The sequence below is a fragment of the Rhagoletis pomonella genome, unplaced genomic scaffold (assembly GCF_013731165.1).
Source record: "Rhagoletis pomonella isolate Grant_MI unplaced genomic scaffold, Rhpom_1.0 Rhpom_scaffold_00002, whole genome shotgun sequence".
Classification (NCBI taxonomy): domain Eukaryota; kingdom Metazoa; phylum Arthropoda; class Insecta; order Diptera; family Tephritidae; genus Rhagoletis; species Rhagoletis pomonella.
In genome coordinates this window covers 63,549,147-63,567,636 of record NW_023458556.1, presented here as the reverse complement: position 1 = coordinate 63,567,636, position 18,490 = coordinate 63,549,147, and the positions used below count along the sequence as shown (strand labels likewise).

General features: G+C 35.8%; 1 protein-coding gene across 4 annotated transcripts in view; it reads left to right on the top strand.

Annotated features, from left to right (window-relative positions):
• Nucleotides 1-16,799, top strand: part of LOC118733957 (armadillo segment polarity protein) — a 51,622-nt gene extending 34,823 nt beyond the window's left edge. The window contains exon 7 of one of the 4 annotated variants that reach the window (XM_036463608.1): nucleotides 16,117-16,799. In XM_036463608.1, coding sequence (XP_036319501.1) covers nucleotides 16,117-16,355 — 239 coding nt within the window. In that variant the 3' untranslated portion in view covers nucleotides 16,356-16,799. Of the gene's footprint in view, nucleotides 1-9,279; nucleotides 9,467-16,116 lie in introns of those variants that run through there. The other 3 variants (XM_036463611.1, XM_036463609.1, XM_036463610.1) reach the window with 3 other exon arrangements.
• Nucleotides 16,800-18,490: the final 1,691 nt, after the last annotated feature.

The window sequence follows — 18,490 nt, the reverse complement described above, 5'->3', positions numbered from 1 at the left end:
AGTTCAGCAAAGCACGCCGGTCGTTTCTCTTCTGTGCCAACTGCCGCCAATTGGAAACGCCAAGTGAAGCCAAGTCCTTCTCCACCTGATCTTTCCATCGCAGTGGGGGCCTCCCTCTTACTCTGCTACCACCAGCGGGTTCCGAGTTGAATACTTTCAGAGCTGGAGCGCCGGTGTCCATTCTAACGACATGGCCATAATATAACTAGTGAAAATAATAAAACGGTTTTCATAATGAAAATAGCTTCTATATGTTTAAGTTTTTACCACACAGTCATTGGTGTATATGGCGGAAGCTGAATAGTTCATTTTGCACATATAATTATTTACTATTGAATATTAACTATTGTGATGAAACCGCTTTATTTCAGTAAGTGAAAAAAGTTTAAATTTTGATATTTTAAACGTAAAATAAATGTCTACTTATTTCAACAATTATACTCATGAGCAAGTATATATGAACAAATACAAGATCACATTGAAATCTATATTTAACACCTTTCCTCAATGTGAATCTGATTATATTAAATTTCATGTCAACTAACTTAATTAATTTTACAAAATGATAATGCTTCTGTTTTGACAGATTTTTAGTTAGCACATCCGCTATCATATTATCGGTTGAAACGTATCTTAGTTCTATATAGCCACTCTGAATAACCTCTCGGACAAAATGATGTTTGATGTCGATATGTTTTGATCTAGCATGATAAACTGGATTCTTCGCCAGATTTTGGGCGCTGAGATTATCACCATAAATGATTGTTGATGTATTCATTTCACCACATCCAATCTCGATCATTAAGCGCCTCAAATGCAAAGCTTCTTTCGCAGCCGAGGATGGTGCCATGTACTCGGCTTCTGTACTGCTTAAAGCCACACAACCTACTTCCAAGAAATCGGAGCACCTGCCAGAAAAAACACGTATCCTGAATATGATCGTCGGTTGGTCGTATCAACTCCCCAATCTGCATCCACGTAGCCTTGAAGTCCATGGTCGCATGCATAATAATTAAGATGCATGTTCTTCGTAGCTGCTAAATACCGCATTACGTGCTGCACGCCTTTGACATGTTCGCCATGGGGATTTCTTTGTGCCAACTTTATGACCGAATGATAGATATCTGGCCTCGAAGTCAAAGCTAGCCACATTAACTCGCCTATTGCTGATTGATACGCCGTTGGATCTTCAACCACGCAATTCGAATTATCGCACGTTACTTGAAAACCTCTGTCTAACGGTGTCGACGCAAACCTACATTGTTGCATGTTATGTCGTTGTAGCATATCTAATGTTACCAACTATTTCATAGCTCAAAGAAGTACAGGTTAGGTTGGGTTAAGTTAACGCCGCGAGCCGATTACGAATGCGGCTGATTTCGATCCCTGAGAGCTCAGTGTTTGTTCACAAGTGCGAGCTAAAATGTTTCCATCTAAGCCTCGCGAAGGGTGGACAGTCTAAAAGAATGTGTGGAGGTGATTAAACTTCAACTTCCTCGTGACAGCTTATACAAAAGGATCAGGATCAGGATCAAGAAAAATGAGTTTCTAGTCTCACCTCATGAATACCAATCGCACCTTTCGTACCCTTTCCTCAATGTTAGGCTTCTACGACAGCCGCCGTTGATGGCCCACCTAGTTACCTGGTTCAGGTAACCTTGAGCTAGATCAAAAAGGGTGTATAGAAATCGTCCCTTAACCCAAAGTTCCACATCATCTACATAGGCGATCACTCGACAGACTACTTTTCCAGTTCCGCTAGAAGGTCGTTTACAACCGCAATCCAAGGCAGGGGAGAGAGAACACCACCTTGAGGAGTGCTCCCATTGACTCCCGTGCTCGTCGCGACAGTTCTGTCATAAAGTAAGCTTATTAGGTGGTTTCAACCCCCAGATTATGAATATACTTGACTATTGCCTCTGGAGTGACATTGTTGAAGGCCCCCTCGATATCGACGAGGCCCCTGCTGCATAAACTTCCTGCGTGAAGGCTTCTTCTTCTTTATTGCAAAAAGCATATTGAGCTCTTGAAAGACAATGACTGATAGGCCTAAAATCCCTAGGAGAAACATGATAACCTTTTCCGGCCTTCGGAATGAACGCAACACTGACTACCCTCCAAGCCTTGGGGACGTACCCGGTCCTCATGCATGTGGATCCAACCAATTGCACGAAACCGTACCATCGGTCCCCCGCGACTTTAATGGTTTGAACGAATTTATCGCCCAGGCCATGTAACGAATGTCCAGAAGATCGGAGAAGAAAAGGACCTGGGGGAAGATTCTGTAACCAGTTAGCGACAATTTTCGAATCGCTCTCGCACTTTTTGACGCAAAAACATTTATATCATGCGTCAAAAAGTGCGATAGCGATCCGAAAATTATCGCTAACTGGTTACAGAATCTCCCTCCCGAAGTACAAAACATCGTAAAGAAGTACATTTGACTGTACTTCGAAGTACGAAGTAGAAGAGCGAAAAAAGAAGTACTGTACTTCCGAAAGAGGTACGGTTGGTCACATTAAGCATATCCTTAATATATAATGACTGATTTAAAGATATATTGCCTGTCTCACCATCGCGTTGAATCTGCATGCCCAAAAATGTTTGCATAGGACCCTTATCCACACATTCGACTTTTGTTGCAATCATTGATTTAATTCGTATCAAGTCTGCCTTCTTCTGGCACGCTATAAGCAAATCATCTACGTAAATCAGTATCAAACAAAGGCTACCTTGTATGTTCTGCTTATATAAGCACGGCTCGTTCTTGCATTGAGTGAACCCAATTTCACACAATACTGTGTTCAACTTAGAATTCCACTCCATTCCGGCTTGCTTTAATTGCTTTATTGAGCCTTAGCACCTTCTCTTCACAAGTCTTATTTACATATCCTTCAGGCTGCTTCATGTGGACTACGTCATTTAACTCACTGTTAAGGTAAGCCGTACAAACGTCCATTTGATGCAAATAAAGCTTCAGCTGAACAGACAATGCTAAAATCAAACGTATCGATTCATAACGACACACCGGTGAAAATGTTTCGCTATAATTTAAACCAAATTTTTGCGAACACCCTTTGGCTACCAAACGTGCCTTATAGCGTTCTATAGCACCAAATTGATCCTTTTTTATGGTGTATACCCATTTACAGCCGATAACTTGTTGACCCTTAGGTAAGTCTACAAGTGTCCATGTACCATTTTTTACCAGGGACTCATATTCGCTCTTCATGGCTGTTCGCCACTATGAAGCGTGCTCTCTATTACTTGCCACTTTAAAAGTCTGAGGTATTGGTATATCATTGGTATGAACTGCGTTTATAATATTGAAAAACTTCTTTGGTCGTCCTGGCTTACCTGTTCGTCCTAGTTTCGGCCTACCAGGTCCAATCTTTCCAACCTGCTTTTGCTGTAATTCTGCTTCTTCTGCGCTAGCATATTCTTCGCTCTCGATGTCGCTGCAACTATCTTCCTGCTGTTCATCTACATAAATATCCGGATTAAGTCCAACGAAATCATGGTCCGTCGCATCTTTCGGTGAACTTTCTGTTGTTGCTTCAAACGTGATCTGGTCTGGTACCTCAACTGCATCACAAGATTCGTCAAACAAAACATCGCGGTTTTCTACAATTTGCCGTTTTTCCTTGTCGTAGAGTCTGTATGCTTTCGATAACAACGAATAGCCTACTAAACGATACTCCTTGCCTTTCGCCTGAAATTTGTTGTGATGTGTCTTATCCAAACCAACAGCCACTGCTCCAAATGTGCGCAAATTCTTTACACTAGGCTTTCTACCACTCCACGCTTCAAAAGGTGTCATACCAATCAAAGCCATTGTTGGTGATCTATTACGGATATAACATGCTGTTTGTACTGCCTCTGCCCACAGAAACTCTGGCATATTGGAATGCACCAGCATGCTTCTCGCCATCTCAACAAGTGTCCGATTTGCCCGTTCAGCCACACCATTCTCTTGAGGACTATACGGAACTGATAATTGACGTACTATGCCATGCTGCATCAAGTAATTGTCAAAACGCTTGTTGATGTATTCTCGACCATTGTCACTACGTAATGCCTTAATCTTGCATCCTGTCTGATGCTCTGCTCTATTCTTGAATTCTACAAATTTTTCAAATACTTCGTCCTTAAACTTGATGAAAAATGTAAAGATGCGACGAGACATGTCAATAAATGTTAAAAAATACGCCGAACCACCAAGAGAACGCTTCTCAAATGGTCCACATACATCTGTATGTACAAGCTCCAACTGTTGTTTTGCACGATTTTCCGATACCGATGGAAATGATTGAGTATGAATTTTGCTTTTCATGCAAGTCCTGCACTGTTGCTTATCAGAGAAATTCACGTTTTCTACGCCGATTACCATTTCATTTTTCTTAAGACTCAACAAACTAGCATAATTGAGGTGACCATATCTGATATGCCATACAGCTGCACTACGCTGAACTGCGCCAAAAAATACATTTTTATTGCTCTCAAATATAAACAGTTTATTTCTTTTCTCTGCTTTCAAAATCAGCTCGCCTTCCTGACTAATAATTGCGCACTCTTTGGTGAAACTTGCTGTACAACCATATTCGACAGCCCGACTTATCGACAAAAAATTCCCCTTTAAATTTGGGACATGCAACGCGTTCTTCAATTTCAATTCACAAAAAAACGGTTTTTAGAATTACGTCACCTCTCCCAACGGCACACGTTACATTGTTATCCGCCAAAAATACATCCTCTGCGTGTTAAGTATAATTCATAAAAAAACTGCGTGAACAACACATATGTGAAGTTGTTCCACTATCTAGACACCAGCTTGAAACTCCTAAAACACTACTAAACTGTGAAAGATCGCTGCTGTTGTATTTTTGAAGTTTCTATTTTATCTTTATTTTTGCACTGATTTTTGAAATGACCACGCTGCCCACACTTGTAGCACACTACATCTTTCCTGTTTCCTTTCTTCTGTACAGACTTTGTATTTGCATGAAAAGCCTGCTGCCCGCTTAAATCTATCGATTTAGAATCAATGCCTCTACGCTCTCCCTCTTCTAGTAACTTTATCTTTAACACTTCTAGAGAAGGCAAACTGTCGCGCGTTTCCATAGCTATGACAAAGTTTTCATATTCTTTCGGCAAACTTGATAGCAAAATTATTACTATTAACTCTTCACTGAGCTTGATATCAACTTCTTAGAGCTTGTCAATCGTTGAACAAAACTTATTAAGAAAACTGCTTATAACATCACCATCTACCATCTTCAAACCAAGCAACTGCTTATAAAGCGATACCTTACGTACTGGTCCGCTGGGTTGATGTAAATCTTTGAGCGTTTTCCATGCACTCGTTGCTGTCTTGCAGTTTTTTAAATAGCTCAACTGCGATGACCTCACGCTCAATGTTATCATGGCTAATGCTTTCTCGTCAAGAGAATCCCAGCTCGATGACTCTTCCAGTGCCGATGGTCGCTGCCCGTTTATCACCTTTCATACCTCCGCATGCACCAACACGCTGCGCATTTGTATTCTCCAGGATTCATAATTCCCTTCATCTAGTTTATCAATCTGGTACATGGAACTCATGGTGACCGGGTATTATATTGCGTGACTCGCAAAAATTGAATACCGAAATTAAAGACTTTTTAAGAAAATCGCGTGACCCTCGTGTCTGGGCCCATAACCTGATGAAAGCGCTTTATTTCAGTAAGTGAAAAAATTTTACATTTTGATATTTTAAACGTAAAATAAATGTCTACTTATTTCAACAATTATACTCATGATATATATATTTAAAATATTGTTTGTGATAGCGGTAGTTAAAATTATAAAGGAACATCAATTTAACATATGAAAATACTTATAAAACTAAAGGCTATTACATACAGCAATAACTTTTACACTTCTTTCATAGAGCGAAGATGAGGAAAACATATTGCACATATAATTTTTTTACTGGGGTGTTTCTCTCCGATATATATTTTAACTATTTTAACTAGAAATTTGACCAAAGAATGTAAAACGATTTTGCGGTTTACTAGATGGTCTTTCATCCAGAGTTGGAACCATTCCGCCCCCAGACAATGATTCTCAAATTGTTGCACAGTGTAATTAGAGAATGTTGAACATGATGGTGTTGGGGTATCGTCGAATTACCATTAGAGAAGTTCTGACTATGCGACACAATATTTATTAGGTATATTTATATTATTGTCGTAGCCGTTATACGAACGCACCGATGAAATATTCGTATAAACAAGGTTGCTAAAATGTTTAGAGATAAATATTTTCTATTTATCGCAAATAACTATTACTCATTGTCACGGAACCTGCCAAAATCCAATCTAGCCTAACAACCTACCAAATGGAAAAAACCTACCAGGTTTGTTAGGAAAAGCCCATGTGTGGCAACACTGATTAAGAGTACGTGGTCGTAAGGAGTATTACCTTGAAATTATCCGCCGTTTGCGAAAAAAGAGACCGGGATTGTCGTGTTCGTGACTTTTAGGCCAAGAACAAAACTACAGCAATGCCTCAGCGATCATATTCACCGGACTTGGATCCCTCCGACTTCTTCCTGTTCCCAACGCTGAAAAGGCCAATGAAAGGGCGGAGATTTGCAACGATTAAGGAGATAAAGGTTGCATTGCTGGAAGAATACAAGGCTATACCAAAAGTGTTTAAGTATCAGAAGTGCTTCGAGGGTTGAAAAAGGCGTTGATACAAGTATATTTTATCTGAGGGGATTACTTTAAAGGGCGCAACATGAATATTGTTGCTCTAGCTTTTGCTGAAAGGTAAATAAAAGCTCTGTGTACATTTTTAGCGCATAATTTCAAAAATAACAAATTTTGATTTGTGACTCTTTTGAAGACCGCGTGCGATATATCGATGGCTGAGTTGAAGATCGACCTATCTCGGCAGCCATTTCGAAAACGCCCTATCTAAGAAATTTTTCAACAACGCTCTATCTCAGAAAACTTTTCTCAAAAACGTCAGCTTATTTTCAATGTATTTTCGTTTGAGATAGGGCGTTTTTGAACCGAATTCTAAGATAAGCGTTATTCAACCAAATTCTGAGATAAGAGTGTTTTTCCATAAAATTCCGAAATAGGTCGTTTTTCAATCCAATTCTGAAGTAGGGCGTTCTTGAAAACTTTTCTGAGATAGCGCGTTTTCGAACTGGCTGCCGAGATAGGTCGATCTTCCACTCAGCCACCGATATGTAGTTGTCTCTTTTCAATTAAATATTATTTTGCGATAAATAACGTGTTACATAATGCAAAGAATGTCATATGAATATCGGTAAAATGGAAATGTGTTGGTTTTTATTTACAATTTTGTAAGTGTATTGGAGAATGCGTTAGGTCGGTTCAGCTGGGTGGATATGAAAAAGGTATGTAGGAATTTTCATTAAAAATACAGAATGAGACATTTGGCGCTACATTACTTTTGCAAGTTGTGTTTCGATTGCTCCGAAGATCGATAAAGTTCTTTGGCATTGCATTTTCAGTGTTTGATAACCATTGTGTCGCCGGCCGGAGGACGAAATATTTGCTACCGCAGTCGCAATTCACAAAGATTGGCAGTTAACCGTGCCATTAGCCCCTCAGCAAGAGTTAATGAAAAGCTTGGAGTGCATTCATCGTGAATTCATGCAGGACGAACTCGAGATCGAGAATCACGTAATGGAATGGCAATAGAAGATGCACCTTCTATTTAACGCCCAAGACACCGTTATCAGAGCAGATACATAAAAGTGTGTCACAGAAAGTCGTGGCCGTGAATTGTTAAAAAAATGGCTTTATAAATTTTTACTTTCTCTGATGCCGGAATTCCGTTGTGCATTTAAATTACAAAAATGTGTAGGTCGCTCTTACGCCGTTTATGTGTTTGTAATTTCACGAAATCACTTCATGAAATTTACATATCGCTCATTTACTTCAATAGTGTCTTTAACCGAAAAATATAAATTTTGAGTTGAGTATCCAGAAATTTTTGCTACCTCCTTCTAGGTTATCTAAAACTGTCATAGCTTCATCAATTACCAGTATCTCACAACAACTAAATATGTATTCATGAGAGTATAACGTTAGCATAGTATGGAAGGAGTGTTAAAGCGTAAACAGACGGCAGCGTTGATCCGGATCAACTCGGGAATTAACTGCAGTTGATCCGGATTAAGTCCGAGTTAGTCCGTCTGTTTAAGCTTTAACTCACATCGTCGCTGATATACAAAACACCGTAACTAACTAAACATTCAAAATTCACTTTTTGATTGATATTGATGCATTTCATCGGATTACAGTACAAAATTTTAGTTAGCTGTGGCTTTTTTGCATTTCAGCGACGATGTGAGTTACGCCTTTTCCATACTATACTAACGATATATTCCCATGAATACATATTTAGTTCTAATGAGATACTGGTAATCGATAAAGCTATGACATTTTTAGACAATCTAGAAGGAGAGGTAGCAACAATTTCTGCATACTCAACTCAAAATTTATATTTTTCGGATTATGACACTATTGAGATACGCCCTTTCCATACTACATTAGGCATTACGCTTGCCTCCGTTTGACATTTTCTTAAATACACAAAACTGTTTGCTTGCAATGCGCAGTGGAAATTCGGTATAAGAAAATGTAAGTTTTAATTAATGGAATATTTCACTTCATTCTGCTATGTAAAACCCACGAACTTTTCAACCTGTCATATTATTATTCATCCATGCAACCACAACCACAGTCCACAGCAACTTGTAGTCTTCATAAATTATCCCTTGTGTATTCCATGCATTTCGAGAGTAACGCTACCAGTTCCAAACACTCCAAATGCGTTGCGTTACTACTTTTATTTGTTTAGTTTATTACCACGTTTTTTATGTTTCTTTTGACGATAAAAAAGTATCTTAACAAATAGTGCATTAGTAGGGCTTGACAATTTTATCATCCATTTGCTCATTCCAAGCTATACCATGCCATGTGCGTAGAAGTTGCTCACAAAGCTAGTGTAACCAAAATCCACCCATTCACCAACTCACTACTCATCAAAAGTAAAGCAAACCAATCGTTTAAATTATGTGTAGTAGTACGAAATTTAAAATTGACATCGTAAATAAATTAACAAAACATTCTCTCTTTCTTTCTCTCCCTCTCTCTCTTGCCGCTGCTTCTCATCTACTCGCTTGCTTGCTCGGTAAAAATGTAACTAAAAAATAAAACAACGCAATTATTAAAACACAAATCGCTAATCTCAAAACAGTTAAGCCAGCCTAACATATATCATCACTAAAAACGAATACAATTTCCGAGCGATAAAGTTTGAATCAAAAGACAAAACAAAAACATCACAAAAAAGTAGAAATTGAAAAATTAAAGGCGGACGAATTTTAGTCAAAGACACGTTTAAATTAGAAAGCTAAGCAAAGACATAAGTACATAAGTACATACATATAAATTATACTCGTATCACGTATACATTATTAAAAGTATTCGTAGACGGTTTAAGGCAGTAAGATTTACCGGTTTTGAATTGCGAGCAAGCATTGATTAAAGAAAAAAACTCAAAAAAAAAAAAAGAAAATATATAGAAATCATGCCACTCAACTGTAGCATTCCCGTTGAATGTTGCAAGCAAATGTTTGCATACATATTAATCCTTCAAACCAAACTTAACCAAAAACCATCAGCCAGTCAAGCAGCCAGCTTAGGAATGACACTCGCTTTGCGCATACAAGCAATGACAATTTCCTCTACATAGGTGACTAAAAACAAATTGTTGTGCATTTTTAATAGTAAATTATGAGATTATATTTTTGCCTTTGTTATATAATTTTCAAAAAAAAAGAAACAAATAGACTCGTAAATTATTTAGTGCGTAGTAAATAGTTGGCAGTAAGTAGATTAAATATTTTGTTATTATCTACATTTGAAGATTTCAGTAATAGCTTTCAAAGCTTAAAGCAGTTTTAATTTGATCATTAGCGTTTTCCGCATTTTTATTTCATTTCTTGTCTGCATATTTTTGATTACATACATATTACTTACAAAAAAAAAAGATTTTAAATGAATACCCCTAGTGCTGAATGTGTAGTGCTTTGATGTTTCGCATGGATATGTTACACCATTTAATTTTGTTTAAGTGCAATGTGATCTTCGGCACCACTTTTTCTATAAATGATCATCGTGTTTCTGTAATGAAAAAAAAAAGAAAAAAGAAAAAACGAAAATCTAATTTATAGAAACCGCTTTTTCCACTAATTAACCCAACCGAAATTTTCCACAAATGTTTGATTCGAACGAATCGAAAACCGAACCACTTTTTCATAAAAGTTTAATGTTCGTTTCGACCAAATTTTAATAGGCAAATTTTCCTTACTTTTTAACCGACTTCAAAAAAGGAGACGGTTATCAATTCGTCGGAATACATGTAATGTACATAACTTTGTGATTACGTGAACCGATTTCGATAATTCTTTTTCTATCGGAAAGGTGTTACCTGAAGGGTGGCCGCATACTACTTTGGTTTAGATCCGATCTTTGGGTCATGAAGAAATTAACGGTACTATTAAATTTTTATATGAGAATTGAAGTCGGTTTTGGGTTTTGCTTAAAAATTACACGTTTATCTTTACTTTTGTCAGATATCGCCGCCCGTTTGCCAGAAACATGAATGTGTAGAAATAAAATTTTTTGAGTAATCAAGTTTGAAAGCTTTTTTTACGAGACTTAACTCTACATTTATGCAATTGAATTTGTAAAATGTGTGGTTTCCGTGTACGCATGGTATTCTGGGTTTTGGTACAACATAGAACATCCAAAGGTTAATCAAGTCAATACAATAACTCGAACACTGATAAATTTGCAAATTCATTCATCTGGCATAAGGGTGACGATATGTTAAGACCATGTTTGTTTACCAGCTGACAATTTTTTACTAAAAGTTCTAGTAAACAATGTGACTAATTCTAATAAGAATAGGAATTTGACTCTCATTCCTACCGTCTAGCTAGTAATGAGAATGGATATTTACTCTACGATGATAGTAAGTACCGATTCTCAAGAGAACGAATTCCTATTCTCATGAGAATTATTCCGCTATGTAAGCAGAGTTAATACACCCTTTTGTGCGCTCTGGTATATATGTAAATACAAAAACCCATTTTTCCCCTCATCAACTAGTTGATTTCCATATAAAAACAAAGCAGGTTACAAATGTATCCGGGTATGCAAACTCGTAGGTGTCAACTCTGGAGGCTTATAGCTTCTCCAAAACTTATCCCCGAAAGATATAATATGTGCCAAAACACGCAAAATCAGGTTATATTAATAGATCCGAAGTTTTATTTTGACAAGTTGCATCCTAGGGTTAAAGAAATAAGTTTATAGATATATGTATCACCACATGTGTGCTAGACGAAAAAAGTTTAAGGGGGTAGTAGTTTGTAATTTTTTTTAAAGGGTTGTCAACTTTTTCGAAAGTCGAATTTATATACAGTGAAATATTAAAGGAAGGGGTGCTAAGAAATCTTAAGTTTGAATACTAAGAATATTTTTGAGCTATTAAAAGAGGGCTGCCACCCGTTCAAAAAGTTAAATTAAAATTATCAAATAAGTTAAATGAAATAAATAAAATGTTGGTATCGATCGAAATGGCTTTGAAAAGGCTTTAGGCTTTATCTATACATAGTATAAAGGAAAGTCGAGATTCTTTGTACGCGGTTATCTCGAAATCTACTGAACGGATTTTCACGAGATTTTCTCTAATATACTCTGTATCGACATGAGAGGGATATTTTTTTACTTAGAATTTTAATAGCGTTGCCACACCTATCTAAAAAACTATAAGATCCGCACCGTTCGTTGGATTACAAAAAATGAGGTGTCAAATGAAATCGAATGGCCTCTGGAAAAGCACGAATGTCTTAGTTTTTGAATAGGGTTGCCACCTTTTACGAAAATTACTACATTCAATCATTATAAGCGTAGGCATCAGTTCTGCACCATAGCTGTCAAATGAAAAGACTTAGCCTCTAGGTGTGTAACAATGTATTATTTTTATTAGTAGAGTTGCCACCTGTTTAAAACTATAGGATCTTCACCGCTCGTTGGATAAAAAAATGAGATACCAAAATGAAAGTGCATGGTCTTCGCATGTGCAAATAGCATTATTTTTTTTGAGTAGGGTTGCCACCTATTTAAAAATAACCAAATATTTATTAATTAGGTACATAAGATGTTCCCAGTTCATTCAATTAAAATAAAAACAAGTGAAAGGATATGATATTCAGATGTGCAATGCTTTAATTTTTCATTAAAAAAAAATAGTTCTCAAAGGAAGGGCTTGGCGTTCAGATGTGTAATAAGGTTTTATATTTTCGAAGAGGGTTGCCACCTGTACGAAAAATTATAATACGTGGGCTGTTCGTTGGACCAAATAGTGAGTCATTAAATGAGAGGACTTGACCTCCAGATCTGCAATAAGGTTTTATTTTTTTGAACTGAGTTGCCGGCTGTCTAAAAAATTTGAAGATCCACACCCTTCGTTGCATTAAAAACACAAGATGTGAAATGAAAGGGCTTGGCCATTAGGTGTGCAATAAGGCTTTATTTTTTAATAGGGTTGCCACCTGCTTACTTATGTACACATTCAGCGCGTGGCGAAGCCTCGCGCATACGAGGCCGGCTAGTTGAATTATAAATAAAATAAAAATAAATGTAAAGGATTGACATAAAGCAGTCGCCTGACAATGTGGCTAAATACTACTTTTGTTCTGTCCAGTTTTAATTATATTGCATTATTAAACATTTTCTATATTATAAAGTATGGTTTAAAAACTTCGCTAAATTCCTCCACTTCCATCATTACCATTTAGCATGCTTATTACCTCGGCATCCGTAAGAGTTGGTTTACCATAGAACGGGATTCGAAATTCTTTAAACATCGGGCAAGCTCTTAAACAGTGGAACAGTGCTTCTTCCCAAGATAAGCCCATTTCACTAGCTAAATTTTGCATACTGTTAACGTAGAACAAATTTTTACGAGGCAAGATCTCCGTTAGCTCTTTTTGGGAGCCTATCTTCTCCGTAATGAAATAGAATTCTGCCAATATAGTTAAGGTGCAGCTGAAGCGTCTCAGCTCTCGTTTCCAGCATTAATGCGTATGTTGGTGTGCAGTCAGGCAAATATAAATTTTTTTTAAGAAGTATTGTTGAAGATTTAAGAAGGTTCAAGCTTGAAAATATTTGATTGACCAGGGTTGACACCTATTTGAAAAGTCGAATTATATAAAAACTTATACACAAGTTATAAGAAATATTAAAATACAGTTGCCAAAGGAAAGAGTGTTAAGAAATCTGTATTTTTAACATTTGGAATATTTGAAGAGGGTTTCAAAGTGTTTAAAAAGTTACATTAAAATTATTTAATTAGATAGGTGAATTACACTGGTTTACAGCGAAAATGTTCTATGGATGCCACTATCCAATTCCTATGTAAAATTGCTCAGTGATTCCGAAAATCGAGTTATTTTTTTTCTATGGATACGTTTTCGAGATATTTGCAATTTACCGTTATTCAGCTTAAAGCAAAAATTAGTTCCTTTTCTTCACGTATATCTTAAGAACCAATTTAAAAATCTTAATATAAAATACGGCAAATGGAAGCCAATGAAATTCTCCATTAACCGTATATACCACATTCTTTTCGATAGGGCTTATAGTTTCTGACAAATTAGTTATTTAGTCATTCCAGCTTTTTTATTTTTTAATGAAAGAAGGAAACAAAATTTAACTTTAACAGAAGAAAAATTAAAAAAAAACAGGCTCTGTGCCAAATTTTTGCATTTGTACTAAAGCCTGTTCTGTTCAAAAAAAAAATTAATACTTTATCCATCGATTTTCTTCATCAGTAACTTGATTTTTTTTTTTGCAACAGAACAGGCTTTATAGTACAAATGCAAAAATTTGGCACAGAACCTGTTAGTTTTTAAATTTTTCTTCTGTTAAAGCTTGATTTTTTTCATTTTTTTTTCACACAAAAATAAAAAAAATGTGGATGATAATTAATTTGTCAGAAACTATAAGCCCCAGCGGAAAGTGATGTATATACGGTTTATGGAGAATTTCATTGGCCTTCATTTACCGTTTTTTTTCTATTAAGATTTTTAAATTGGTTCGTAAGATATACGTGATTAAAAGGAACAAATTTTTGCTTTAAGCTGAATAACGGTAAATTGCAAATATCTCGAAAACGTATCCATAGGAAAAAAATTAACTCGTTTTTCGAAATCACCAAGCAATTCCACATAGGAATTGGCTAGTGGCGTCTGGAGAACAAAAACCAAATTAAAATTGTGATCCAGTACTATTAAAAGATGAATATCATTCGAAATGGGTTTGAGAAGGCTTTATTGCTGACCTTTATTTAGAAGGCTTGCCACGTGTTCGAAAAATCAAGTTCAACTTAATTAATCAGTTAATTGAATTATGTATGTATTAAAATGCTAGACGAAAGAGATTTAAGAAGATTCTAGTTTAAAAATACTTTTGAAAAAGATTTCGACCGGTTTGGAAAGTAAAATTTTGTTAACTTATACACATGCTTTATGAAATATTAACATATGAGTGTCAATCGAAAGAGATTTATGGAAGGTTTAGTTTGAAAATATCTTTGATTAGGTTTGCCACCTTTTCGAAAAGTCATATCGATTTAACTATGTATTTTTTGTGAAGGACCTTAGGTTTGCACCGTTCTTTCGAAGTTCGAATATGATAGGTCAAACTTAAGAGCTTGGCCTGTAGATGTGCGATAACGTTTTTTTTTTTTTTTTTTTTAAATTAGAGCTTTTTTTTTATCGGTACAGGGTGATTTGAAATTTGATGAAACTAAAAACCGGATTTAGATGAAATATCGTACTCGGATTGCTAATAACCCTAATAAACATTTGGAATAGTTTTTAGATTTTGAAATTTAATTTTCGGCGTTTTGGCGCCATGCCGGTTAACTAGTTTGTTTACTATTTTTGGAAAATCTGGAATGGTTTTATGACTTTTCAGCTTAAGAGTCACCTTTCTTGACACAAGAAATAATGTTATCGCAGAACTTATTCACTCCCTAAGAACTATTATAATGTGATTTGAGAGGTCTTCAGAAGTAAATAAACGAATTGTTTCGCGATACTTATAGTCGGAGGGAAAAAAACGTTAAAATATAATGTTTCTGCTTGGTACGAAAATGAGTCATATATATCTTTGGGTTAAATGCCCATGTTTCTTTGTTTGAATGACATTTTATACACCTATTTAACGGTAACGAATAGTGGTATAAGAGAGGATATGAATCATGATTCGATTAAACGAATAAGTAAATTGTTTTTTATTTGTCTTTTCACAATCTCCATACGGCACTGGCTAATTTTTGCACTATGATGTAACTATACGAATGTTCCAACAAATTAAAAGGTGAAATAAATGTTTCGCTATAAATCTGTAACTAACTGGTAGATGTAGCACTAAAACTTTCAAACAATTTTTTACTCAAATACTTATGCGGTATCCCGCCAACACATTGAAAACAATGCAAATATATAGGTTAACTTTAGTATAATACGTATACCATTTGCAACGTGTGATTGCGTATGACGCTGTAGCCATTGGAAGGTCTTGGCAAATAAACGTGATATAAATAAATCGGATGGCAGCCTCTAGTCCAGATTCCCATCAACTCACATCAAAAAAAATACTTGCATAAATGATAAACGGCAAGGTGCATTATATTGCAGCCAACAATGCGGTGTAATAATTTATTCGTCGTAGGTCATGCATCACGCACAAATAAATCAAAAGATGCCGCTGTCTAATTTATTTGTGTTATAATTTTGCATGTTTTCTTATTAAATAAACAATTTCTTTTACACGTTTTTTATTTTGCTGGAAGCAACTTGAATTTTTTCGCAAATGACCGTTGATTTTTGCATGCGTTCTTCACGTCAACATATTTTTATAATAAACTATCCATATATGTATATAGAAAGTGATACTCTAAATTCAATATTTCTTTGATATGTAATACTAATGACAAAAAATCTCTTTTCCACAGGATATGATACTTTACCAATAGATTCAATGCAAGGCCTGGAGATAAACAGCCCAGGTGGAGGTGGTGGCGGCAGCGGCGGTAACAGTGTACCACCAAGTGGCGCACCAACGTCGCCATATTCTATGGATATGGATGTAGGTGAGATTGATGCTGGGGCCTTGAACTTTGACTTGGATGCAATGCCGACACCGCCGAATGATAACAACAACTTGGCCGCTTGGTATGACACCGACTGTTAGACTGAGTAGTAGGTGGCGGAGAAAAATAAAACAATAAATAGAAATAAACAAAATCTTTCTCCAACAATGCGCATTTTCAACAGCAAAAAAAATCAAATATTTTGTGTTTTTGTTCGATCATGATTTTAATTCTTTATTTACGATAGTATTAAGCCTTTGCTTCCATTCGAAGTGTAACGTACATTTTTTCTTTTACTTGCACTATTTACATTTTATAAATATAAACATGCAATTTTTTATTAAACACACATATTTTTCTTCAACGAAAATGATTCAAATTGATGTAGCAATTTTTAATATATGTATGTATGTAGAGCCATGCAGTTAAGAAAAAAAGAACGCATTTAAAAAATCCGATTACAAAACGAACTCATTCAAATTTCCCTGATTAAATGCAACTAGCAAGAAGAGCATCAAAAACAGATGAGTATTAAAAAAAATTTTAGAATACACAAAAAATATTGCACTTAAATATATACAAAATAAATAACATGTTCAAATATAAACATTACAAAACTGGTTAAAAATGCAATATATTCGTATTACGCCTAATCAACCACAGGCATTTTGGTGTCAGAAATGAAGTTAATTTAAATGTATTGTCATTTCTGCAAATAACACACAAATTCGACATGCATTTTGAAAATAAAATAAAAAATAATAATAATTGTCTTACAAATTAAACATACTTACATACATATGTACGTTTGCCTTCTTCGTGCGTGGTATTTTTTTCGTGCAAACATATAAATCATTATTATGTAATAGCTGCATCATAAAGGGCGATTTGAATAAATATGTGACACTTTTCACATTTTATTTAATAGTTGTTTATATCATTCACTTAAAAACACAGGCAATGGAACACGTGAGTATGTAATTACATATGTACTAGCTAAAAGCTAAATTTCGATGGAATCAATGAAAAAAGGCATAGAATGTTTTAACATACATAATTACTAAGGCTGACACAACTACCGAAATATAAAAATAACCGCATAGATAAGATGAGATTTTTAAAGGCCTTTTGATCTCGGAAATTATTTTCGTGTCGAAGATTGAATGCAGCATTTCTTCGCTAAAATGACAATATCCGTTTTTAGAAATTTGTCTTATTTCGATTCTGAATCAGAGAAATTGGCCTTCTGGTTTCAGAGGAAAAGGTCTTATACGGCTTTCCCACGGCACCCCAATTACGTAGTACGCTCTCTCATTCGTAATTCGCACTCCAATTATCCTTCAAATTACGTAATTCGCCGTACAAAATTTTGAGAGCGAATTACCTAACTTGTTGGTAATTCAGTTCCAAATACCATAAGAATTACGAACAAATCGGTACCGTCTCTAGTTTTTAGCGGAAATTTATCGAAACTTGCTCACAAATCAAAACTTCCATATTTTCTGAGTACGAAAAGTAAAGTTTATCAATGTGTATATCCCTAATTTTATACGGATACACAGAGCTGCCAAATCGAATTCAGAATGTGCCCCCGTGGGAATGTGGTAATTCGCGATGGTATTTGGGGGAGCGAACAAAGTTATTCAGGAAGCCGTGGGAAAATGGTATTAAAATCGCTAAAAATCGTTAAGTATATGTACTGCGTTGAATAAAATAGGCGGGCATACTTTTACCATATTGAACTACGGAAATATTCAAATTGAATTTTTTGTATCATATTAGTTCTGCATTAAATGTCAGAAAACAATGAAGCTGATGCCAGATATAACTTTGCCAGCAAAGCGCCATACGCAAAAGGTATGACACAATGAACGTCAAGAAAACAATTTTGTACTGCTCAGCAATGCAATTTAATTTCGTGTTTCTGCATGAAAACTCGAATTCGGACGAAACAAAATAAATATTAAACCGACCGATTGTCAACGCGTGCAAAAAGATGGGAGTTGGCCATATTTTTGCTTCGCGCTGCAGCTGCAACGATCTATGTGGCATGCTTTGTGCATTTTCATATAATTCATCATGTCTGTAAAAGCGAATCTGTCACGCAAAGCGAAGCAGGCGTTTTATCTGACATCAGCTTAACAGGCTAACCTAATATTCACGCACGCCGCCAATTTATTGTCAAAAATTTCTCATGCACATGCAACTTGTATTGAGATCAACCGAAATTGAACGG